Below are 26,753 nucleotides of genomic sequence, written 5' to 3'. Positions count from 1 at the left end.
GCGTGCGCTCTGCGGCATCTCCTCCCCTAATTACCAGCTTCCCCCATGTCTCCCTTGTGTGCTTCTCTCGTAGGCTCTCCCGCCCCCATCCGGCTTCCCTCCGGCCATTTGCCACACTCCTTGCCTCTGTCTTGCCTCCCCCTCCATTCTCCTCCCCTCGCTCGCATTCCCGCCCCCCACCAGGCTCTCACGTCCCCATCCGCCTTTGCTTTCACCTTCCGCCCGTGACTGTTTATCATTTAGCCGGGTGCAGTTTACTTTCATTTACACGTCCCGCTTGCTGCTTTTTATTAGATTTTTACTCAGTCCCATGAATGTTTGCTGCCCGTGTCATAAATGCGAACACATACAACAGGAGACGCTTTACTTTCCAGGACAAAAACTGCGTTATTTTAGCTTTCTTAAAAATTCCAGTCTATTTTTCAATATCTGGCCCGCCCCCCACCAGGCTCTCACGCCCCCATCCGGCTTTGCTTTCACCTTCCGCCCGTGACTGTTTATCATTTAGCTGGGTGCAGTTTACTTTAATTTACACGTCCCGCTTGCTGCTTTTTATTAGATTTTTACTCAGTCCCATGAATGTTTGCTGCCCGTGTCATAAATGCGAACACATACAACAGGAGACGCTTTACTTTCCAGGACAAAAACTGCGTTATTTTACCTTTCTTAAAAATTCCAGTCTATTTTTCAATATCTGGCATGTGTAACGCCAGTCCCACGACCATTAGAAACACCAATGTGTTCCTCGGTTTTGAGAGTTTGCAGCAGGCGGTGTTGTTGGTACCATTTAAAACTGTTCGATCGTATCCCAAGTGTTTCATTCTTTCCACTCCGCCGCACTTCCTTGTGTAGTGTTTTCGTGGTTCGTGTGCCTCCGCATTCGTGCTCCCTTCTTCCAACCCCACACCACAATGACTATATGCTGCAGCTGGATTGAGGCTAACCCAAAATCAAAACAACTGTCCGGTTTTACATTTGCAACTCGTTGCCTATCATTTTTGCATCGAACAAGTATGTCTATTTTCTTAAGCTGTAACCATCGCCCAAGGTTTCTGTTAAACCAAGGTAGACTTATCGCCCGAGGCAGCTTGGGAGGGGCTAGTACCTGCAGTAAACAACTTGCCCATCCTTCTAACGAGGCTGGTCTCGAAGGCTCTCTTGTAGGCGTGGGCAGGAAGGTGAGCGATCTAGTTGCATTGAAATTAACATAAGAATGGGACCCCCTCTGTGTTCACTACAATGGTCAGGGAAAGAGAGGAAAAGCAAAACACTATCAAAAAATATTCCCCCTTGACCTCTATAATTCTAGCGGGATACCTCCAACATTTTGATTTTTATACTTTAATACATATGGGCAAACATCAGCATTTTTTGGAATTTATAGTTTTATTATTTTTTCTTTTGGTTATATTTCATAGTACAAAAATTTCTCATTTATCATTTTATCGTTTCAATTTATCTATTTTCAAAAACACTTTATAAAAAACACACAATACTACAATGCAATCAATAAAAACCATTCCATGCAGAGAAAACAATATATGCAGAAAATATACATTCTCACAACTACATACACCCCATTCTTATCATTCATACTACATTCATTCTTGATTCTGCGTCTGAGGGATCGCAGATTGAAGTGCGAATTGATACGCAAGGTCGACGCGTTTCGGCAGTAAAGAACCGCCTTCCTCAGGACCTGTCTTGCAGAATACTCATGTATTCAAAACGATATTTTATAGACCCTGCATGGTTGGGTATCTTCAAGTTAGCAATGAACTCATAACATGCTTCAGTCCCAAACTTCAAAGCCTTTTGAGATTAAACTTATGGCGCTACCAATTGTATCAATTTTATCATGTAGCGACTTTGTCACTGGTTGCAAATGTGCAGGACTGTTGTGTTTCTCTGTTTTGAAACCGAGGTTTTTTCTTAATATAATGATATTTTAAATTCCGCCCGAAAACATCTTTTGTCGGCGGGTGATTAGTGCGCACTAAGTCGTCACCGCGCCCTTCATTAGTTTATCTCGGGGAGATGCGAATTTTGGTTATTATAGTGTCTCTCCCGTCGGGTCCGTATAAGTCCAAACACAGGTGCCCTCGCATCTCCCCGAGATAAACTAATGAAGGGCGCGGTGACAACTTAGTGCGCACTAATCACCCGCCGACAAAAGATGTTTTCGGGCGGAATTTAAAATATCATTATATTAAGAAAAAACCTCGGTTTCAAAACAGAGAAACACAACAGTCCTGCACATTTGCAACCAGTGACAAAGTCGCTACATGATAAAATTGATACAATTGGTAGCGCCATAAGTTTAATCTCAAAAGGCTTTGAAGTTTGGGACTGAAGCATGTTATGAGTCCATTGCTAACTTGAAGATACCCAACCATGCAGGGTCTATAAAATATCGTTTTGAATACATGAGTATTCTGCAAGACAGGTCCTGAGGAAGGCGGTTCTTTACTGCCGAAACGCGTCGACCTTGCGTATCAATTCGCACTTCAATCTGCGATCCCTCAGACGCAGAATCAAGAATGAATGTAGTATGAATGATAAGAATGGGGTGTATGTAGTTGTGAGAATGTATATTTTCTGCATATATTGTTTTCTCTGCATGGAATGGTTTTTATTGATTGCATTGTAGTATTGTGTGTTTTTTATAAAGTGTTTTTGAAAATAGATAAATTGAAACGATAAAATGATAAATGAGAAATTTTTGTACTATGAAATATAACCAAAAGAAAAAAATAATAAAACTATAAATTCAAAAAAATGCTGATGTTTGCCCATATGTATTAAAGTATAAAAATCAAAATGTTGGAGGTATCCCGCTAGAATTATAGAGGTCAAGGGGGAATATTTTTTGATAATGATACTAGTTGCTTTGAAATACAAAACAAGCATTGGCATAGCCAATAGGTCTCGCTTGTGGGACCTTATAGGTATTTAGTTTTGCAGCACAATATCCTTGGTGCAACAACATCAGCTGTTGCACGGCTAAACCTTGTACCTTATAAGTGTTTAGGCATGCAACAGTTGATGTTGTTGCACTAAGGATATTGTGCTGCATAACTAAATACTTATAAGGTCCCACAAGCGAGACCTATTGGCAATGCCAATGCTTGTTACTAAAACCTTTACAAATTCATAACTCCAGTTCTACTGGTGGGGTTTTTCTCATTTTGGTGTCAAATTTATTCAAATGTGATCTATTTTTCTAAATTAGTGGGGGATTTTTCTTGTGTTGTGTTTGCACTTTATCACTGTTTGTGTGCGGTATAAATACTTTACATTTTGCCTCTAAGTGAAGTTTGACTGCTTTTTGTGCCAAGCTACTCTAGGCACAGTTTAATGTACTGAATTTCTATGGTTCAATCTGCAAGGGATTGTGGCTGTTGCTTGACCAGGGCTCACATCCCAGTCAACTAACAATCCAATTTCTCAAAATGGGCAACGACATAATGGTTAACCTAGAGTTAGTGGTCTCTTTGTTCATACAAGCAATGGCATTAAAGTCAATTTTGAAAAAACAGGAGTTGATCATTTTACGAAAAACAAACGTGGAGATCATTCAGGACGCATCTTATGAAAGCTTAATTGCAACCGCTTCCGAAACAACCATGATGCAGCCGTATCTAAAAGAGGCCCTAAGCAAATTTTTAATATGTGCCAGATTAATGACCCTGCAGATACAGTAAAGCATGCTCAATGGGCTACACCTGGACAGCAGGCGGAGTTGCAGGTTCTTTGGCATTCGGTTTAAATCCACGCTCCATTTACTATGTTGCTGTCCAGTATTTTTAACCGCACGTCTTGTTCTACTGAGACCAATGATTTTAGCATAGGGTATCTCTACGTGTAAAGAAGCTTGAGCCTACTGCTGAAGGGCTCGTAGGCTGATTGGCCTCGCACTGATTGGCCAGGTTCTAAACATTTTGCATACTGCCATTTAAAAAAAAAAAAAAACAGTCCTTCCTAATGTTACAGGGGCCTACCCCTACACACGTATTTTGTTTTGCTAAATTACAAAATATCATGGTACATCTTTTATTCTTTTATAACTAGAACTTTTAAAAAGTATTAGCAGATCATTCCTTTTTTGATTTTTATATGGTGTATACTGTGCCAATTGTTATTAATGGACACGATAAATGATTGGCTGAGTGAATGAGTGCTGCTTCAATACCCGAAATAGATAGGATTCTATTGAAGGATATAAGGTTAATACACCCCATGATCACCTTTTTGTTTCTACAGTTTTTTTCTTGCCCATTCATGAGATTTTACAAATTAATCTACATTGTGTAAAGTGCAAAAAGTCAATCATCTGTTACTCCCAGGAATTGCAAGCATACACTGTGTAAACTAAGTGTATTGCCGCAATGGTTGTAGGGCAAAATACATTTTACTGGTATCTGAATGCTTTATCTATGTGTATAGAATGCACCAAGCTTTCTACACAGTGGGATGAAAAGTCTGAGCATTTGCTGTTTTGTTTAGTTGTGTGGATCTATCTTCACTGCCAAACATACATCATGAACTATTATTGAATAACAATAAAAAAATAGTTTTTTTCTTAAATTTAGAATGTTTTTCTAATTCTTCTATAATTATTTAGAATGTTGTGCTTTTTGATTTTAGGAACTACGGATGCAGCTAAAGATATGTAAGTACTACAATTTGAAGTTCATTTTGTGAAATATTTGACCATTAGCACTTGTTTTAAGATTTATTTTTAGGGAGACTAATTAAACACATGAGGGGCAAAAGTGAGCTACATTGTTTTGTATTATTATTTAGATGTGTATTTTTTAGTGGTGTGCACACAATTATACTTAACTATGTTTGACACTGTCATGGAGTCAATGATAGTTGGTCCGTGATACATACTATTTAGGGATGTATTGTCAAATAATGCAGTCGATTACATTTTGGGCTCCTAAGATGAGACCTCTATTCTTTGCATTTAGCTAACCTGGAGAGGGGGGTGGGTGGTGGGCATTGATGATCCAGATTAGTCCATAGCTAAAACAAGAGGGCATACAAACTCTTCCAGGCTCTTTGGAAAGGGGCTTCAGCTAGATGTTTTAAATGCAAGACTGTGGGTCAGAGGGGCTGAGAAATCCTGCCTCACTGGTTGAAAAGGAATAGATAAAAATGTATGGTATGTATCGCACTGTCTACTGCTACCATGAATAGCTTTCCAAACACTAATCTACGGAGATGATAAAGCTCGGTCACAAAACAATTTGAGGGTGGGCTTTCTCTGGCATTGACCAAGAAAATTGGTTGGAGAAATATGTGTTTTTTCCCATTTGGTTACTTTGTCACTCAGACAGCGCAAACGTTCTGTGGAAGCATATCTGCTGCCCTGTACCACGTATCCGTAAGCCAGCACAGGGCAACTTCCATGTTAGGTCAACCAACATATCTGACCCGTGCTGGGCTGAACTAGCCATCGCACACTCTGGCATTTTCCCAGCAGGCTACAGTCTAAGGCAGAGGTCTTCAATCTGTGGGGCGCGACCCCCAGGGGGGGTCGTGGAGTCCTGGGAAGGGGGTCGCGGATTCTGTCAGAGCGTTTGCCTTAGTGGCGGCGGGCTGATTGAGGGTGCTCAGGCAGAGGCCTAATTCACACCGAGGGGTGAAAAACATCAAAGCCTCATTAACAAGTAAAAGGTCTTTTAAAGACCTGTGAAGTACTCGGGTGTGCCTTTGTGTGTGTCACTGAAGCTGTTTCAGCCAGGCTCACATACATGAGGGGGGGACCTGGGGGGCAGGGGAGGGTGGCTGGGGGAGGAGGCTGTAGCCCTTTGAGTTCAATGGGCATTGCGCGCCTGGAGCTGTGGGTGCTGCCAGTAAAGCACGTGAAAGGTCCTCTTCCCCTCCCCCCCCCCCTCCCGACACGTCCCAAAAATCATTGGTTCAAGTCCCAGGAACTCTCATATCTGGCGCCTGTGCGGGAGAAATGTGCCTGAGAGTCTGTTCTTCATGGTGAGATGTTGTTAAAGCCTGTCTGTCCTCCCCCCCCCCCCCCCCTCCGCCCCGAGCAGGGAGGCACAGAGATGCCCTCCCATGAGAGAGGAAGAAGGAAGAAGACGCAGAGAGCTACTGAACCCCCCCCCCCCCCATCCCCATGAGAGAGGCACAGAAAAGGTGGGTGGATGAATGATGGGTGGATGGATGGATGGATGGGTGGATGAAAGGGTGGATGGATGAAGGATGAATGTATGGATGAATGTATGGATGGAAGGTTGAAAGGGTGGATGTATGGATGGAAGGATGAAAGGATGGGTGGATGAGTGGATGGATGGAAGGATGAAAGGATGGATGGATGTGTGAAAAGGTGGGTGGATGAATGATGAGTAGATGGGTGGATGGATGAAAGGGTGGATGGATGAAGGATGAAGGATGTATGGATGGAAGGAAGGATGAAAGGGTATATGGATGAAGGGTGGATGGATGGAAGGATGAAAGGGTATATGGATGAAGGGTGGATGGATGAAGGATAAAAGGTTGCATGGATGAATGATGGATCGATGTGTGAAAAGGTGGGTGGATGAATGATGGGTGAAAGGGTGGATGGATTAAGGATGGATGTATGGATGGAAGGATGAAAGGGTGGATGGATGATGGATGGATGGATGGATAAAAGGTTGCATGGATGAATGATGCATGGATGGATGTGTGAAAAGGTGGGGGGATGAATGATGGATGGATGGATGGATGAAAGGGTGGGTGGATGAAGGATGGATGTATGGATGAAAGGGGGGATGGATGGATGGATGAAGGATGGATGTATGGATGGATAAAAGGTTGCATGAATGAACGATGGATGTGTGAAAAGGTGGGCGGATGAATGATGGGTGGATGGGTAAAGGATGGATGTATGGATGGAAGGATGAAAGGGTGGATGGATGAAGGATGCTCTCACACGTACTGGATTCTCCTCGGGATCCAAAGAGATTGCCATTCTCATTAGAAAGACCCCCCCCCCCCCCTTCCATACCAATAAAACCTGGATAGATCCCAATGGTACAGTTGTGGATGGATGAAGGGTGGATGGATGGATGGATGGATGGATGTGTGAAAGTGTGGGTGGATGAGTGATGGATGGATGTGATGAGGTTTAACAGGCGTATTTATGGTTGTCGATAGTTGTTGATGATGAGGAGTACCAGTTTCTAGAAACTTTTGTCGGAAGGGGTCCTTACGCCTAAAAAGGTTTTACAAGGGGGCTCGGCATCAAAAAGTTTGAAGACCTCTGGTCTAAAGGGTTGTTTTCAGAGTTGGAGTGGCTGCCATGACTCAACCATTCCCCTTTGGTCTCATTCTAGTTGCAGATACCCCCAGTGTGGGACTTGTTTGAAAGTTTTACAAACGATGCGTTTAGTTTCTAGGCTGGCCTCGCCCCCATCACTCCAACTCTTTTCCAAAAGACAACCGCTGAGAACCAGGAACATAAGGAATGAAAAATATAAGGAAAGGAGGTTTCACACAACCTTGAGCACTTGCCGCCGCTGCTGCAGCATCACGTAATGCACAAGAAGAGAGAGGATGAAAAAAATGGACAATGTGAACACATTTCCTTTCTAGATGCCGATACCCATTGAACTCTTTAAAAACTCTAGCCAAATACTTTGATCTCCGTGTCTCAATAGGACAGTTTGCCGCTTCAGTAAATTACTTGTTATTGCTAACGCCAATGCTGACTGGGTGGAGATAGAGTTCTATTTGAGTTAAGGTTGCAGTGAAAAACGTCTCAAAAGTCGAGCAAAAATAAACCTAGAGTTAAATAATTGTCTGGTTCTGTTTTTCTTCTGTTATGCTCTCTTCACACACAAGTACACATATTTACATTTTGATACAGTATTTTACTATTTGTAACATTTCTGTACTTTTTGATTAGACATGCCTGTTTTGCTCACGTTGTAGGAACGTCTTTTAACCTAAAATGTTACTATTTGTTTGTGTTTGAAAAATAAAGTATTCGTCATAGAAATACCCCCTTCAAGCACTGCTCAAGTTGATTCCTAAGAAGTCGATCATCTTTTGAACATGAACAGGGATAAGCTTAACAGTTGACTTTTTTTTTTTCTTTTTTTCTTTTCTTTTCATTTTTTTTCTGTTTCTATTAATGTTTTTGTGGGGCGGGTTAATTGTTGCACTAAAACTATGGAATAAATTGTCATTGCGCGCCTTTGATTTCACCCAAGAGCATAGAGATTGTAGGTGGATCGGCTGGCTGCCAGCAAAAAGGATCTTTGAGTTCATAAGGATCATGTTAACCAATCCAGTAGCGTGCCATAAGCATAATGGAGACCTAAGATGGTCATATGGAAAAAAGCTTTCCACAACCAAGTGTATGTTGCATTGAATGTAACGCTAAAGTTCTCATGGGTGGATCATGGCTGCAATGAAGATGGCTGGCCTCTGGAGAGCTCTGTGGTCAACTACTCCATTACTGGGGAAATTATTGCTTCGGTGGCCATGTTTTATTTTAGAACTGCTTGCAAGTCTCCCTGGTGTTCAGTGAATGACCCAAGGCCAGCAGTGCTTAAACATTTGACTAATGTGGATCCCACTGAATAATTATTGAAAGCCAGGACACCCCGGCAAAAGTAATTTCTGAAATTTGAACCTCAAACCAATACACAAAAATATAGAAATAAGTACAAACCAATTGATTTCTCAAATATTGAATTCGCATCAAATAAAGAAACATTTCAATTTTACTTTATCTGTATAATAATTATTAATTTTGACCATTCAACTTTAATATTTAGAATAGGGCTCATGGTCCTCTGGGGGGTCCTAAGACCATAGTTTAAGAACTACTGCCCTAATCGATTTGGGGCTGCAGAGTCCGGCCAGAGCGCACAAGCCTCAGGCCGTTAGACATTGCCTAGGAGTGAGAGCTGGGAGCAGAGCTGCATATGGGGACGATACAGGACACTGGCTGCTCATATTGGTAGGGTAAAGCAACCATGGTAGCTAAGGGTAACTGGAACCACTCTATAGACCCGGTTCTTGACGCTCTGGTCATTCAAGTCCTAGAAGCTGACAAAGGATTTCTGAAGGACCAATTGACTGATCACAGTTTTCTCAACCCCTGGAAAACTGGACACCACAGGGTGTACACTTTTCTATCCTGTCCACATAGAATGGAGTCCAGAATTGACTACTGCCTGGTACATACCAGGTTACTATCAAAGGTCACCGAATATGCAATAGCCAAAAGCTATGCTCCTGTCACCCTGCAGCTAGATCTTCAGTTGATGTCCCATGTGATAAAATCTGGAGAATGGATGTGGTGGGATTCCTTTTTGAAGGTAAAAAAGAAAGCTATTTAGCTACTTGCAGGAATACTTAGGATTGAACAAACCTACAGTGTAATGTGTACAATCTCTGTGGGCAGCAGGGGAAGTGTATATTGTAGGCAAAATGAGAAGCAACATCTCAATAGCTTCACCCAAACACAGAAATTGAAGCAGAGATAATAGAACTAAAGAAGACCTTTCGAATAGCATCAACGAAAGCAATCTTAATGCCACCACATTGATGAAAGGTGATCTAAACAACATACTTCCATTACAGGCTGAAAAAGCTTATGTTGTATCAAATGACACCATTACGAACATGGTGAAAAAGCAGGCAGGTTTCTCATTCTACATTTGAAGCAAAGACTCGAAATCCGCTATTCCAGAGATCTAAAATGAAAATGGCTTACAGCTCACCTGTCGGAGGGCCATTACTAAGGAATTTGCCGGATTTTACTTTTATTTTTTTAATATACCTCTGACAAACAGATTAAACTGCCAACAAGGTTTCCCGGACTAATCTACCCATCATACAATTAGCCGAAGCACTCAGAGAAGGGTTAAATGGAGAAATAATGAACAAAGACATCCCAGATGTGATGAAGGCAATGCCAAATGGGAAATCGCGGTTGAAAGAGTGACTTCCTGATATGATTTCATAAATATACAGCATGGCCCCTAACCCTTCTCCAAAGAAAGGAGTTGAGAATGACCAAAGAGAAGGCAGGATTTCATGCTGACTTCAATAGAGCCATAATCACACTCATTCCAAAAGCAGGGTAGGACCCGCTGTACTGTGCAAACCAAACCTATTTCATTAATAAAGGTGTATGTTAAAATCCTCACAAAGGGCTTAATGAACAGACTTAAACGGGTAATTCATTTGAGTTACACAAGAACTATATTGGATATGTCCTTTGCTGGACTTCCCAGAATCACTTGCGTATGCGCCTGCATCTACTACAGTGCTCTCGACCGAAGGATGAGGCTATCATAGTATGGATGCCATTGTCCCTGGTGCAAACGAGGAAAATGGCCCCCTCGACTGGTGTTGGAGTAGTAAACAATAGCAATTGTCAGGGTTCAATGGGCCGCTCGGAGTCCTGGTGCCGCTGCACCAGTGTTAGTTATGCCATGAGTAGACAAAAAAGTGTCCTTCCATGGTTTTGAAAAAGCTTTTGATTGAGTAGCATGGTAGTACATTTTACGCTTCATGAGTAGAATTGGTCTGGTCAAGCCTTCATCGAAATGGTAATATGGATTTACAAGACCCCGATGGCCGTAGTTCATAACAGTGGCTTTCAATCAGACCTGTTCTTTATTCAGAGACACAAGCCGGGAATGCTCCCTGTCACCCCTACTCTTTCTCCTGGTGTTAGAACCTCTAGCAATTGCAATTCAATGCTTTCAAACCATTAATGTCAGTCTGGACGGAACCATTCTACTAATGCTGTACATTTACGATATACTCTCTACGCTAGCTTTCCAGAAACATCTATCTCTGCACTAATGAACACAATTTAAGCTTTGACTTCATTCTCTGTATACGAAATCAGCTGGACCAAGAGTGAGGCCTTGCCAACAACAATGCAGTTCGGGCTGGACTGTTCTCATGGGGTGCAGGGTCAAGACTGATTTGCATATGGCAGTGTCCAAACTGGAATGGCATGGTGAGGATAACGACAATGGATTTAGGCCCAGATCTCTGTACTGGGGTGAATGTATGTTATTGTTCTGCCTTCTGTCCATGAATTGTTCTTTTTGCACTTGCCAATAACCCCATACACAACGACCAGCTGTGTCTGAGCCGCCAATCAAATGGTTACAGAATGAAATGAAATATCTGGGACATGCAATCAGTTGCAACTTTCGGAGAGTGACTAAAGGTAACTTCGATGTGGTGTTTGAGCAAATGCAATAAGATTTTGAGAAGTGGAGCATTTTTTCCATATAGGGAGCAGTACAAGGAATAAGACGGTAAAAGCTCTCATTTCAATTACATGCTCAGTATGCTTCCATTGAAAGCCCAAAAAAACGATCTTCAGTTAATTGATCCACTGATTAAACATTAGATCTGGTAGAGGGTCCATCAAGACTCGGGCCTGTCAGGTGCAGGCCTGTCAATATGCAACAACTGCATTGGGGGGCATTCATCTTCCCAAGACATAATTGTACCATGCTGCTCAGCATCTGTCACATTTGGCATATCACATTAGTATTAAACTAGAAAAGCTGGACCAGGATACTCTGGAATATGCCTTTCAGGGAGTAGTGTAAGGCGCGTAGGTAATCTACACAGGACAAGCAACATAAAACAGTAAAAATAACCCGATATTGATGGGATCAATGACCAATGTGGCCATTAGGGCATAAACTCTTAAGACGACATGGATTTATGATCTTACAGGCACCACTTTGGAACAATAGTGAGATCTTTTTCCGGGAGTGGCGGAAGGCTTTGGGGGATTAGGGGATTCAATTGGATAAAGTGGAATCTGGACGTGGAGTTCCACTTGGACTTGACACAATCTCTTTCCTATTTGCGAGTTAGAGATTACTTGGAAACCAAACTAGCCAAGTTGCCAACCACAATGGGAATCTCATCCTCCACATATATTTGGACACATGCTAATTGAAGAGGTATACTCTGAATTATCTTCAGTGTCATTGCCAGCCTCATCTTTAAAACGCATTCACTGATGCTGAATGGTTTGCACTCCTACTCAACCACAATCGTGGTCTCCAGGAAGCTCAAACAGAACTAACTTATGTTAAAATTGTTTGACTGCATTCATCTCTGTATAAGCTACACAGATCCAAGCTAGACCTCAGTTCGAATAGCTGGAGATGTGATTAAGTAGTAAGAGGCATGATGCATATCTAATGGCACTATCCAGTCAACAGAGTTTCTGGACCTTAGTGTGACATCATCCATAAGACACGTAGTTGGATGCTCAAACCATTGCTGGAACTTGCCTTAATACATAACTCTCATGGAACCTTAGGGATGACAAATCACAAGAAGTAATGATTGGATTCATCACAAGCATTGATCAAAGTATCCCCCTGTGACACTGGAAAATGAGACCACCCATTACCAATAGGAGAATGGACGACTGGACCGATGTCATGATAACAATGGCATGACGGGAGAGACTGTTCTATAAACTCAACAATTGGATGCAATTTGTAGCAATTTGGGGATTGTATATTGCTTAATGCAGACTATAGCAATTGGATAACTGAATTTGAGGCAGCAAATAAGTATCTTTTGATGTAATTGCACCATGTTAAGAATGTTTCTGCGTAAACAGGCCAGATAAGATATTTTTAAGTATATTACTGTGTTGCTGCATCTTTAAGGTTATACTGTTATACAAATGTTAAGTAATAACAATATTTTATGTTCTGAACAATGTTTTCTTCAAGTTGGAAAACCTATTACTGATCTATTTTATTGTCTACTGCACACGACAATGCTATGCAGTAAATTAATAAAGTTATAATGCAAACGTTATCCCCAAGGAAATTGTTACAAGGCCCTGGTGTTATACCGCCCATTCTGATCGGGTACAATTATATTGAAGGAATGATGCAAACTTCTCACAATGTCCCCATAAGCTTTGTAACCAGGGTAACCCCATAACTGATATTGTTAAATTATTTCAGATCGATTCAGTAGGACCAGTAAATGGGAACTGCCCTCAACTACAGTACTGCAGTCATCTTTGAAGATAAAATGTGATAGTGTTTGTTATGTAAAAACCTCAACAAACTATACTTTTATAAACTACTGTATCTGATTGCCAAATAAAGAATCGATTTATTCTTCTAGACAAACAGCTCATCTAACCGGTGATAAACATTACTCGTTGAATTGACTCCCTCTACAGAAATAAACGTGTGGAAATCCAAACTAAACAGTCACTATTATTTAGGCCAAAGTGTTACTCTCAGTTCCATATGATCTAGTTTGGTGAGTACTGCTGGATCTGGTGTGTTTTTGTTTATTGCCTCTGATTACATATTGTTCAAAACTCTAATCATGCCCAGGAGGCACAGGGTCGAGACTGATTTGCATTTGGCTAGGACTAAACTGAAGTGACATGGTGAGCAAAAGAATGATGGATTTAACCCAGATCTCTTGACTGGGGGTGAATGTTTTGATTCACTCTGTATTCCGTCCATCAATTTTGTGTCTTTTGTTTCCCGCCCTCAGTGCGCCGGGTATGCCCAGACGTGGCTCCTGGGCTCACTGTGCCACTGGAATCAAGTTATACTGGCTGATGAGGGGTGACACCCCGAAACCGGTGGACCAAAGAGGCTTGTTTCTGGTCCAGGGAGGACCTGACTTGGCAGTTCAGGCTCGACTGTTCCCATGAGGCACAGGGTCTAGACTGATTTGCATATGGCCAGGTCTAAACTGGGATGGCGTGGTGAGCAAAAGGATGGATTTAACCCAGATCTCTTGACTGGGGGTGAAATATTTTGATTTGTTCTGCATTCCGTCCATCAATTGTGTGTCTTTGGTATAACTCCAATCATATCTCGTAGGTAGGAAATATGCCTTTCGTGATTTTAAGCCTTTTGCTGTACCATATTTAATTGCTGTTTTTTTGCACTCTGCACACTGAGGCACTGCTGTCCTGGCCAGTGTAGGTGCTGTGACCGATGAAACATGGACAAATTTGCAAATCCCTAATTGGCATGTTTAACTTTTCTTTAAGTTCACAGTGTATAGTACAAAAATACACCCATAGCTTGAAAGGTTAACAGTCAAATGTGGACTGCAACACTTATTGTGCCATTCTCTACTGTGGCAAAAGAAAACTTTACTTCAGGTCTACACCTGTAGCCTGGTTGCTACAGTGTAAAGCTTGTAGTACAACCTGTTAAAATAACCATTTTTGACAGCAAAAACCTCCCATTTACATATTAGTAAATCGCCTCGATTTAAGCCTTGTATCCCACAAGGTAGGATTCATTGTATTTATAAGTGGGACATATAGAGAATTAATATTACCATGTCTTTTCAGTGATAAGGCCCAAAATGCATTTTTACTGTGGCAAGCCTAGCTGTCCTATTTAGAAAATCATAGTGCAGATTAAAATCTCAGAACTGCTTAATCGAGAGAGAGAGAGCTTTAGAAAAATAATGAAATCAATGAGCAATAGTTAGTAAAAACTAACTCTCCACTCTCGAAATAGATTTTTAATAAATATTCAAAGTGTCTTTTAGAAAGTTACCTTTTTCCCTCCCTGAAGTTCCTGGTTGCTAATTTGCATTAGCTCTGGAGTTAATCCAAGCCTGTGTTCAGGTGTTAACTAGCTGTGAAATGCCTTCCAGAAGCAAACAATAGGCTGACCTGAAGGTGCAGAAATCACTCCCTTGAACTCCCTAGTATATTCAGAGCGGGTATGGGCATCCTGTCACACCATGCTGTCAAGTCCTCCTTGAGTTAAAGACTCGGTCTAAAAGTAAAATCTTTGACCGGGGTGAACTTGGTTGGCACATCCAACCCACGCTTTATTGCAGTCTGCCTGAAGTTGTCTACATCTGAGGTTACAGTGACCATAAACTATTGTGCCATTTCTACTTAAAATTTTGGAAATTCATGTTTCTGGTCCCTAGTATTGTGGGGGGTTTTTTGTGCTTCATTTGTTTTTTATATTTTACTCTTTTGCTAATTTGGTTTGTGATTTTGATTGTTTGGCATTTTGACTTTATTACTGTTTTGGTACTCCATCAATACTTTAAACAGTACTCTAAGTTATGCCTGTTTGCTGTGTACCATAGCTACCATGATGTTGAGCTCAGGTTAATTTAGGGACTATAATGGTCCGCTCTAACCAGAGTTTTAATTATTCTTCGAGAAGTATGTTGCCTCTCCCCTTCACCCCACCTGCAGCAACACATACATCATTGAACAAGAATTCCTTGGCTATGCTGCTTTGTGGGAAATATTTTAGGTTGATGATGTTTTTTGGATTAATACTTAAAGCAAAGTCACATACAGGCAAAAAAAAAATTCTGTAGATGATACTTTGATAATACATTCAAATAAGTAGATTCGTTTCTTTATCATTGGTAAAGTTCTTCCCCAGGCTCTAAAAAGAATAAGAGCAGAAATTATCATCTTTGCACATGGAATCTAGACAAACATCCTCATTTGCATCTAACTTGAGTTGTTACTGGTGTAGTTCACAAAGGAGCTAAAGACTCAGTTCTACAAGTTGCACTTCAAACCATACCTGTTTCTCCAACATATGCCTCGGAAAAAGGAATTCTGCTTCTCCCCATTCATGCTTACAACCCACCGTGATCCCTGCCCCCCCCCTCCCTCGGTGGCTTGTAGGACCCTCTCCTTACCACTGTCTAAAGTACTCTGTTACTAGGTGTGCAGTTCAGGAAAACTAGTGCATATATGAAGTGCAGTCAGTTTGCCAGGTTGTTTCCAGCTGCTGTTGGAAGCTTCTAAATCCATGGTGACTGATCCGTTCATCTATATATATAAAAACCAAAGTATGTCCATTTGTCCTTTCTGCATTACTAAACCATTCATCCGATCGGCATGAAACTTTGGGAAGTTGTTGAGTACACTCCCGCAAAGGTTTCTGTCTAAAATAAATAACTAAATAAATAAATAAATTTTAAAAATCGCTAAGTTGTTGAGTACACTCCCGCAAAGGTTTGTGGCAAAAACAAAAAAAATTGTTAAATATCTGCCACCCAGGGCCCTCATAATCTTTCCAATACGGAACGTTTACACTTTCCGGTGCGACTCGCTTTTGCAATGGCGATCAACAAAGCACAAGGACAATCTCTGCAAGTGTGTGGACTAGATTTGGAGAATCCGTGCTTCTCACATGGACAACTGTATGTGGCCAGCTCACGCGTCCGAAAACCTTCTGATTTATTTATCTACGCACCATACGAAAATTTCTAAAAATATTGTGTATCCACAAGCACTCGAATAAAAAAAAGAACTAAAACAACACTTTGAAATGTTTTCCATATTAAAATGAATAAGTTTCAATAAAAATGACACAATGTAAATTGAATGTTATCATAACAAGTTTCCTTAAATTTCCTTTCTTCTGAGATCGCAGCAACACGCGACGGGTAAGCTAGTTACTTTATAATAAGATTGGATGTCTGAACCCCATCATAGGTGTTGGAAATTTTAAATCCACACAGCCTATCTAAAATATGTTCAATCCTTTATACAATAATAAAGTGTGGAGAGTATTAGTGTTTGATATTCAACCAGCAATTAAATTCATATTGCCAGGAGTTACATTCATTCATCAATTATTCAGACATACAGTTGTACTGTACTATTGAAAATTCACTAACCAGAAATTAAAATGGCATAGAAAGGGGCCAACAATTTGATCTAACGGTACAATGAGGCACCCAGAGAGTCAAAATTGCCTTGGCATATTTAATCATATTATCAGGAAGAGAAGTTCATTCATATGAAACAATTCAGTTTGCTCATCCCCACTGCGGTGGATCTGTTCAGATACACCTCTACTGTTTACAAACACAGTGTCTATGCCTAGTCTGTAAGTGTGACACACTAAAGTATACAAAAAGTGAGGGATGGAATGCTTGAATTATTCTCCGCCATAGGAAATTACTCGGGCCATAGGTATTTTGCACACCATGACTCCCCAGTGCCATGGTGTGCACGAGTAATTGGCAATGGCTGAGATTATTTCAAGTATTCCATTCTTCACTTTTTTTTCTCCATATTTTAGTGTGTAGCTCTAGATGAGACCGGTATAACCAGATGTAGGTCCTGTGCACATTGTATTACTGGAACCAAGCCATACCTGGCTGATTAGCCCTAACTAGGGCGAAATTGGTCCTAGGATCCTTGTGTTCCAGTCGGGAGGACCTGGCTTGGCAGTTCAGGCTGGACTGTTCCCATAGGAGCAGGGTCATGGCAGATTTGCATATGGCTGGGTCCAAACTGTGGTGGCATGGTGTGCAAAATAAGTGGACTGGGTTGTGGCCCTAGTAATTACCAGTGACTGAGATCAATTCAAGCATTCCATCCACCACTTTTTTGTGTACTTTAGCGTGCAAGTGTAGCAGGTCCAGCTTTTCTGCATGGTCACCGCAAATTTTGTCATTTTTCCTTTTTTACCCTAACGATGCTATAAGAATTCTGTACGATTTGACACTGCCATTCATTAACACAATGCACATGCTGTGGTCCTAAAATGATGCTGTTAAAATGGTTTCCACCCAATTGGTTGATTAGGTAATCATAAATGGTGAATAAAATGCACAAATGTTTGGGATTTAAGTGCCACATGTGAGCTGCAGTGTGCATTTACACCAATAACATAATTGGCACCTGTTTTCACAGTGCAGGTTTAGTTGGATTTTCCATAAACATGCCTAGATAAAATAAAAACTTTTTAATTTGTATCTTCAGACAGGATAATGCTAGAAAAATGATTCAGAATTAGTTATCACCCTCATTTTACACTGAAGTTAGATTTTTGATAACAATGTATTTTGCACTTCCTGAGCCAAAACCAGTTTGGAACCAGTATTGCCACTCATCTCACCTCCAAAGGCCAATACTCATTTTTGGCTGGAGGTAACAGCCCTAATCTCCAGAGAACAATAGCCTGTCCTCTGTGATCAGGAAGGCAAAGGTGTTGTCGACAACTAGCCACTTAACAGTTATTAGCCATTTGTGGCAGATGAAGAGACGAATGGCAAAACAAAGGGCATCCTTCATACTATATCATTTGACTTGAAGATGCTAAATAGGATTGACTGGATCTGCTATCATTCATTCACAGGGCCATCCTACACAGTCGTGCTCCAGTTCATGCAGGTGGATAACAGTTCTTGACCCTGACAGAGGGAAGATGGCTACTCTAAAAGGGCTGTGACTTAAGTAGATCAAGTGACACTTTTAGTAGCAAAAAGGGGTTAGCCAATATCAAATTGGGGCTTTTGGGATTTTTTTTATTGTAAAGCAAAGCAGAAGTGCTCCAAATGAAGGTGAACAAAGGACATGAAAGTAGACTATATTTGGTAAGGCTAGTGCTAGTACCAGTATATGACTGATACCACTAAAATTGGAACTGTTCTCCAAGGGTCAGATGCTGACCTTCTGTTTGCCTGCTCCATGGACACAAAAAACAAGAGGATTTCTCACTTCTACAAGGGCCAGTTAATCACCAGACCTAGACCATGCAGGTCCCCAGGCTGGAGAGAGACCTATTGAATAAAAGCCTGCCCTAAGGACTTTGGGTGGTTGATATGGTTGGCTGACTTGTTGACAAGCGTTTTGAGAAAGCACTTTGGCAGCAGTTGGAGTAAAGGGGACGTATACATTTTTTCCAAACTCCAGAGGAAAGTGGCAAGATACTGAGGCTTGTCCAGTGATGATGCACCCAAACTGGGCAAGAAAGCCAGGTTCTTACTGCTCAGAGCCTGTTGCTGTAGTGAAAGGCTGCTCAGAGGAACCTACAGTTCAAGATACCTGGCCTTGTGGAGCACTACACAGCCTCTACTTCCAGCCTTACCCCTCTGGATGTTTCAGAGAACCACAAAAGTGACCAAGTCCAAACATAAAACCCTGGACTGAGAAAAGACACCAAACCTACCCCAGCAACAAATCATTCTCTTCAGTTTTGAACTCCCATTGATCCCTTGAACGACTTTGAATTCAGAGTCGAAGTTCCAATGTAAAAACCTAGAACATGGTGGCATACCATTGCGGTTGCCCTGAAATACTGTCCAATGCAAACTATGACTATTGATCTGTGATTTACTTTTTTACAGATATTTTTGCTTTAAAGTTCAAAAATTGCTTGTCTCCGATACCCCCTTACCTAATTTGACGAATTCTCACGTTTTACTCCTATTTTTCTCTTTTTCAAAATTGGTTTAGGAATTTCAATTTGTCTTTTTGGGGAATTGCCTGCTGCATGTGGAGTAACTATCAGGGGTTGAGCAGATATTCCTGGAGACTTGTATGGCAGCCTAACAGTGTATTTATTAAGTAAAATAATATTCCATTTTCTGGCAAGCATACATTGTACCAAAATACTTGCCATGAAGGCAGAGTGTGTAAAATATTTTGTTATGAATATGGTGAAAGAAGCTCAAAAATAAGATAACATTGGGATCATAAAAGTAAATGGATATTGCAGAAATATCCATCACTTAGTGAGTCTTGTTGGTAATTAGACATTCCTTGGATTCAAGATAGCCTGGCTGATGAGGATTATGAATCCGAAACCGGTCCCAGGATGCTGGTTTCCGGTCCAGGGAAGACCAGGCTTGGCAGTTCGGGCTGGACTGTTCCCATGAGGCACAGGGTCAGACTGATTTGCATATGGCCATGTCAGAACTGGGGGGCTGAGTGAGCTAAAGAATGGTGATGGATTAAACCCAGATCAGTTGACTGGGGGTGAGTGTTTGATTTGCTCAAACGCTCCGTCCATCATCCCCTTTTGTATCGCTTTAGATAGCTCGATCATTACTTAATCTGCTGTATAGAATAGAATATTTGTAGTCATGGTGATGGAAATAGTATTCAATTTACAGGAAATGGTGAAGGCCTCAGGTCACTAAGGGTTTGCTCTGTAGATGGAGAACTGACTAGGCACCCTCACCAGGTTTGACAATGAGTTGGGTGTAGCTCTTTAAAGGGATCTAGGCTCCTACCTGTGGTACCAATTGGGCACTGATGAAAGTAATCAGCTGCAAATGACAACCTGTAGATTACTCAGGGTGCTGCAAAAGGTCAGGAAGCAGATTCTATATTGGAAACCTTCTCTTCCAGAAGGAGGCTGCGCTAATCCTTGCTAGGTGAGTTCCACCGACATAGCACTCAGTTGGTACCCTCTTCTAGGCCAATTTGTTGTGTATTACTGCATACACCCCCGGCCAACTATACACCTGTTTAAACTGGTGACAAATGAATCGGAGAATTAATACCATTGTACTTGTCTAATTGCGATGCACCAGTAATGATCAATAGCTTCATTTCATTCACATTTTTAAATAAACATGATTGCTGTTGTTTGGATATTATGGAAAACCAATGCAATTTGTGCAATATCTTGGAAGACATGCTTGTGTTGTAGACTACACCAGCGTAGCCTGAGGATTAGGTAATACAGGAGCTCTGTTAACAGTAATTCAGGAGAGAGTTGGGTTATGTTGCTACACTGAATGCCGAAAAGGCTCATAACCTTGCCGGTTAACAATGTGGCAAACCACAGTTTAGACTTCCAGGAGATCTAACAATGCTTCTAGACTGTAGTAATCCCTGGTAGCCTTCAGCCACTTCAGTGCTTTGAATGGATTGTGTATAATTCATTCAATGCAATCTATTTGAATGTCGTTCATAAGAAAGGAATGTTAGCACATTGTTTTGAATGGAATACCCAGGAGCTCCAGCAGTCGAAAGGAAATAAGTACGTGTTCTGTGCCAAAGTTAATGTTATTTCCTTGGTGAGTGGATTGTTGAGGTCAGATATAAATAAATCCAAACGTAGTAAAAAACATCCTAGTTTTGACCAGATGAACCACTTTCTGGAACAACGCCTGACACGCATCATTTTCAGCACAAATAAGTAAAGGATCAGCATTCCAGCCAGGGCATCCAGTTGTCATCAACTGTGACAACCTGAAAGGAAATTAAGATGGATGTCCTAATTATTCTCATGCTTTTGACATTCTCCAGAATTCGGCTGGCTGTTAATAACCGGTTTGCCTGTAGCCTACACTTCATTTTATTTCTTCACATCCAGTGAGTTTAGATTCTTTGGACTGAAGATTTCTTCATTTTCTGCTGTCCTGGGTTTGTATGTACTCGATTTAAAGCTTTCCCAAACTAGAGAAATAGTTTTAAACTTTCCCAGTATGATACTTTTTCATGTCTGTGAAGGACCTAAAACTATTGGATATCAACATGTCTGGTGCCCCCTCAATCGGAAAGCACCAATAAGTGCATGCATACGTTCTACTTTATCACAATCCTTTTCTGGTGTAAGTGAAAGAGGAATGCTACATTCTTATTTCATATTTTTCAATAGAGAGTGCATAAATGTGCCACCCCCTTCTTATATGCCTTCACTATGAGTGACCCAGGGGCAGGTGAAATCATTATTGCACCCAACTAAATCTGAAACTAGTGTTCCTAAAATTATATTGCTTGATTTCGCAATCTCTGGAGTTCCACTCTCCCCTAATTCAGTGATCTGGCATAACCATCATAACAATAGTCCAGCCTCAATACCACCAAAGCTTTTGTCAGCTAGAATGGGATGGCTGAAGGAGCAGCAGGATTTTTCTCAGAAGCATGAGATGAAAATGCATTTTTTGTTTTTTGGTTACCACTGTAATATGTTTATAAAAAGCAACTTTGAGTTGAACTGGACACCATGGGTTTGTTATTACTGCTTAAGCACAGGTAATTGAGGCTTGAACCTCCCTCTGTGGAACTGTGTGTTTGTTGGAAAACATAAATGTCAAGATTGTGCCAGACTGATTCCGTGCACACCCTCAGGATATGCTGGCCTATGTCCCTGCTAGCCACAGTGCACCACCTGTACCCCATACCTTATAGGGCAACAATTGTGTGTGCAACCCTTGAACATGACAACTTGGATTTTCCTCCCTTCCCCAAGGAAATAATGGTTGCAGATCTAGAACCCTTTCATTTGGACTCTCGTGTATACCCAAAGAAGTACTCAAGAAATATTCAGCAAGGTTTTTCGGTATTTATTGAAGCATTGTGATTTTTGCATAATATGCATGTGCTGTGATAATTTAAACGGATTGGTACAATTAGTTTAACAAGAATAGTGAAAAGGATGAACATTTCTATCATTGTGCTAAGACAGTGAATATATGCAGGCATGTAAGTACTGTGTATAGTTGTACTCCTACTTGGCCCTCCCTAACCTAGGTTTGCCGACGGTGGGTGATCTGTCAAATACCTGTCAGGGTAGACTAAATCCCTGTTACCTGTGGGTAAGTGTCATCAGGCTGCCCGTCTTCGTGTAGAGCTGGGCATTCCTCGTGTTGGTATGCAGGAATCAGCTGAGCTGGAATTCTGGCATTAAGTGAACCTGCAGTGTCAGCGGAGTGCTCCTCTGCCTAAACAAGGAAGTGGTTGTGTACTTGTAATAAGACCCGTGTATAGGGTGACCAGAATTTTAAAGCCAAACCCGGGACATTTCCCAAAAATATGACTACACTTTTACTTCATCCCAGCGCACAGAATGACAGCGCTTCTTAGCAGAGAATTACAGAGGACCCCGTAAGAACATACTTAAAATACTGATTTTAAAGCCAGCAGTATGCCTATTAATTAAATGTATTTCTTATAACAGCTGCTAACTATCCCTGGTTTGCAAAACATAAAAAGATATCTCCCACCGTTTTCAGCCGACCCTCTGTGAAAACCGGGACATGAGCTTAATAGTCTGAAATCTGCTAGGACAGCTGCCGAAAAACAGGACTCTGGCCAAATCCAGAACGCCTGGTCACCCTACCCTTGTAGCCATGTTGCAACCCTTGTCAGGTCGCAATTGTTTATTTTAGTTGGATAGCATTGTCACCATATGAACAATAATATAAATATCATTTGTGCAGTGAACTTTATCCCTTGTACTAAATGTTCAAGGTGTCGGGATAATGTACCCACGAAGTGGAAATGTAAGCAATGCCAATTCAGAGAATGTTATTCTGCATTGACACACACTCAAATGTATGTCAAAAGTCACCTTGTTTAAAGGAAAAGGCAATTTAAGAAACGTAAACATGTAAGTGGTGGTGTTTTTAATCGGGCCTAACCTGACCACATGACACTAGTTCCTCAGGCCAGGTGAAGGAGGTTTTCATACTAGAGAATCCTCCAGATCAGTTCTCATGGGCTTATTTTTGAAGCACCTTTCAGGCAGATATTGATGTTACCACACTATTCATCCGGATTACACACACAAATATGAAGATCTATATCATATATTGATGTGCATTTAAAACTTTGGGTGGACTTGGCAGACGGGCTGTGCTAACGGTTTCATGTTTAAAATTAATAAAAGGGGGCGTGGGGTAGATCCCTAAGGACCCTATATTAGATTGATATCATAGTTGATGATGAAGAACCAATTATAACTTCTGGTCTAACAAGAACAACATTATTAGCTGTTCCAAAGACTCCTGCTCACTTCAAGCACGCCTATAAATTGTTGTTATCCACTGTTGCAGGCAGTGCACAGGTCAAGTAGGATTAAAATGTCCAACCATCCGCATATTTATCAGATTGTCATGTAGAAATGAGTTCTGAATACTTGTAGTGGTCCTGTGGCCTTCCTTTCCATGATCTTTCAACCTGGGGTAGTATAGAAAATCACAACTTCATAGTTTATTTACATTATGGGCAGTGCTTCAAATGGGCTGGTACTGTCCGGTACAGGCACTTTTTTATTTTGAGAGGTAGAGTACTGGGACTTCTGAAGAGTGACCTAATACTTTTGATTGGAGAGTACCAGCAATTTTCAGAAACAAGCAGGTACTCTATTACAGAGTGCCTGCACTTCGAGTGTTCCATTTCAAGCAATGATTATAGGTGTAAGCACACAATATTTTATGATCGCAACCATTCTCATCCCGTATGTAGACCCCTTCAGTGACAATACTGGTCTGTGATTGATTTTAGATGAGACACCTATATAAAGATTTAACACATGGGTTCATGGTGGCAGATTAATTTGTTGGGAATGTGAACACTAGCATGGCCCAACGCTGAGCCACACTAGCGTCATTGGATTCCAACTCTGATGCCTTTTCTTGAATTCTGCTACTATCTATTGCTTCATTGCAGACAACCATCCCCTGATTATGACAGCCTTGGATGCCTCCATGTTATGAACTTTAGGATCCGAATTTGTAAAAAGCTGTTTCTCTGCCAAATATTCATAAAACTGGTGTTACCTTGATGAGGGATTATCCATTTACCATCAACTGGTGCTACATTATTATATAGCACTTACTCTATCCTTCAAAAACTCGATGGGAAACAGATCTCACAACCAAAGACATGTTGGCTAGAAGTAAGAAGTTGTCAAAGAATACATCTGAGACATGTATAATCTTTTATAAGAAGACTACCAATCCACATTAGACACTCGTGGTCTGCACTCACTCCTCCAGAGGGGGATGGTGTCAAAAGCATCCAGAGGCAGTTACGTTGGAGGGTCTTGTGACCTGTGCATGCTGGTTAGGTAACTGCGCTCCTTGGACATTTTACTTCATCCCAGTAAAGCATATTGTGCTTCAATCCATAAACATGATTTAACTATGCATAGGATTGGGTTTCTGCTATGAATGCATGATTGGTATGAGAGATTTGATGTTGTACTGCATTACCTCAGTCTGGTGCGCCCCCCCATCACCCCCTCCACGCCACTCCACCTCATCCCCCCCAAGAAAGGGCAGCCTTTCGGCTTCAGACTGGCAGCTGTCATCAGTTTTATATGCGGCAGTTGTTTTGTGCACTTTCCACATTGACATCGGAGATTTTTCACATCAGAGACCGGGTGAAAGCGCTGTGGCTCCCACACTGCACACCAGCTACTGATGTCCGTCTACCAAGGCACTGCAGTGTTAAACTATTAACAAGTAAATAACTAAATCTGCGTCCTATTGCCTGCCTTTCCTTCAGTGTCCCAGTGACCGCCCTTCAAAATATAATGGAAGGGCCTCCTTCGCCAGATGTGGGATGATTGCTGCTGAAAAAACACACAATACTGAGTCTGACTAGAAAGTGCCAGGCTTTTATCTGCTACTACTATAGATCCTTTCAGCAGAAATCTCGTTTTGTTCGCTTCATTCATTCTCGGTTTGAGACCATTAATACTTCGTTTTGATTTCCTGTACATTACACTTTAATTTACCTTATTTTACCTGGCAGGATATGTTGCAGCACAACGCACTTTTTACTGGAGTGCTGTTACTATAGAGACCGAGGTCGGGGAGAACAAACTAAAGTTGCAAAAAGAACTCTTTCACCCCCCTGGTTATAGGAGAGATGTTTTCCGTTGCGTTTATGTAAGCATTTTAGCGAGTTCTCTCCTAAAGGGGCCATCCTATGTGTAGAGAAACGGCTCCCTTTTCCGAATGCCGCATCTCGAACAATCGCCCACTATAGACCTTGGAGAAGGTTTCTTTGTGTGATGATGCCGACTTGTGTTTTAAGATCTGTTGCGACATCTTTAACCAGATATCGGCCCCTTTAAAACCTATTGATAATGGGGCATGAGGCGCCTGTTGTCCTGGTGATAGGCTGCACTCTTAGTATTTGTCACAAGTTAGGATAAAATACACTACCCTTTCATTTATTTTTTTACTTGGTTGCATTGATTTCTGTTTTTTAATCGAGTTGATATTGTTAAAGGTCACACTCCTCTCTCCCCACCCCATTGGACACCAGCAGTGATGACCAAAGTTTCTCTCGATGCTCATTACACCTCAGCATGGTTCCCAGGACACCTGCACGCCCAGGTTATACGTCCTGCTAGGAGGTGCCACGACCAGGCATTGATTTCCTTATCGAGGTTTATTTACACTTTCATCTGTCCTCTAGGACAGTGGACTCTTATATTGAAGTACCTCTGAGGTAACGCCATGAAAGATGATCTGTACATTTTGTGTGATCGCGGAATATGTACATCACCGTGTGTTCCTCGTTACTGCTCAGCACGAAAGCCATCATGATTTGATCTTCATTGGAAACCTCCCATGTCAGGCACAGCCGCCTTATTGGAAGTGCACGTGGACAATTACTGCGCACCACCTCCTGACGTCAAAGAGCACGTTGGTTTTCATTGTTAATGTAACAAAATATTTAGCAGCAGTTAGAAAATACACTGAATGGAACTTTTTTCTTTTCAGATATACATAATGGAACAGATTGAATATGGATAAAAAAAGGCTTAAGTATATTTTTCTTACCATGAAATTGCATATTTTTACAGTAACTCCCCAAATCAAGTGTGGATTACGCTATCAATTTCAGATAATGAATTGAACTGTAAACAGGGCTTCAAGTGGGATGAAAAGTGAGTGTCATTAAATGGGGTGGCCTATGTAATTAGGATCATGGCTTAAACACAAACAATTAATGTGATTCCTCTAGCGTTTGTTGCCTCTGAGCCTTCGGTCATTGCACCCAGATCTATAACACAACTGGCATACACCTAAAACTAGTCTGGACTATTGGCTTTGTCAACAGTTGATAGCTGTTTAAGATAAATGAGTAACAATGATTTTGTTATAGATAATACTGAAAATGTTTCAGTTCTGAAACTGACACTGTGAATTAAACATTACTGAAGCCTGGGGGCGTGGCTTGGCCGGCTGCAAGATGGCCACAC

General features: G+C 41.3%; 1 protein-coding gene across 7 annotated transcripts in view; it reads left to right on the top strand.

Annotated features, from left to right (window-relative positions):
- The window catches only part of C1_1H12orf75 (chromosome 1_1 C12orf75 homolog), a 338,893-nt gene that overhangs the window by 66,839 nt on the left and 245,301 nt on the right, over window positions 1-26,753 (top strand). For all 7 annotated transcript variants that reach the window (XR_013599065.1, XM_078655710.1, XM_078655690.1 and 4 more), the window contains exon 2: window positions 4,648-4,672. Coding sequence is in view for 6 of the 7 variants with exons in the window: in XM_078655710.1 (XP_078511836.1) it covers window positions 4,648-4,672 (25 nt within the window). In the remaining variant the exon portion in view is untranslated. The remainder of the gene's footprint in view (window positions 1-4,647; window positions 4,673-26,753) is intronic.

The sequence above is a fragment of the Lissotriton helveticus genome, chromosome 1_1, assembly GCF_964261635.1.
Source record: "Lissotriton helveticus chromosome 1_1, aLisHel1.1, whole genome shotgun sequence".
NCBI lineage: Eukaryota > Metazoa > Chordata > Amphibia > Caudata > Salamandridae > Lissotriton > Lissotriton helveticus.
The sequence above is the reverse complement of the archived record's forward strand: the minus strand, read 5'-3'. Positions and strand labels throughout refer to the sequence as shown.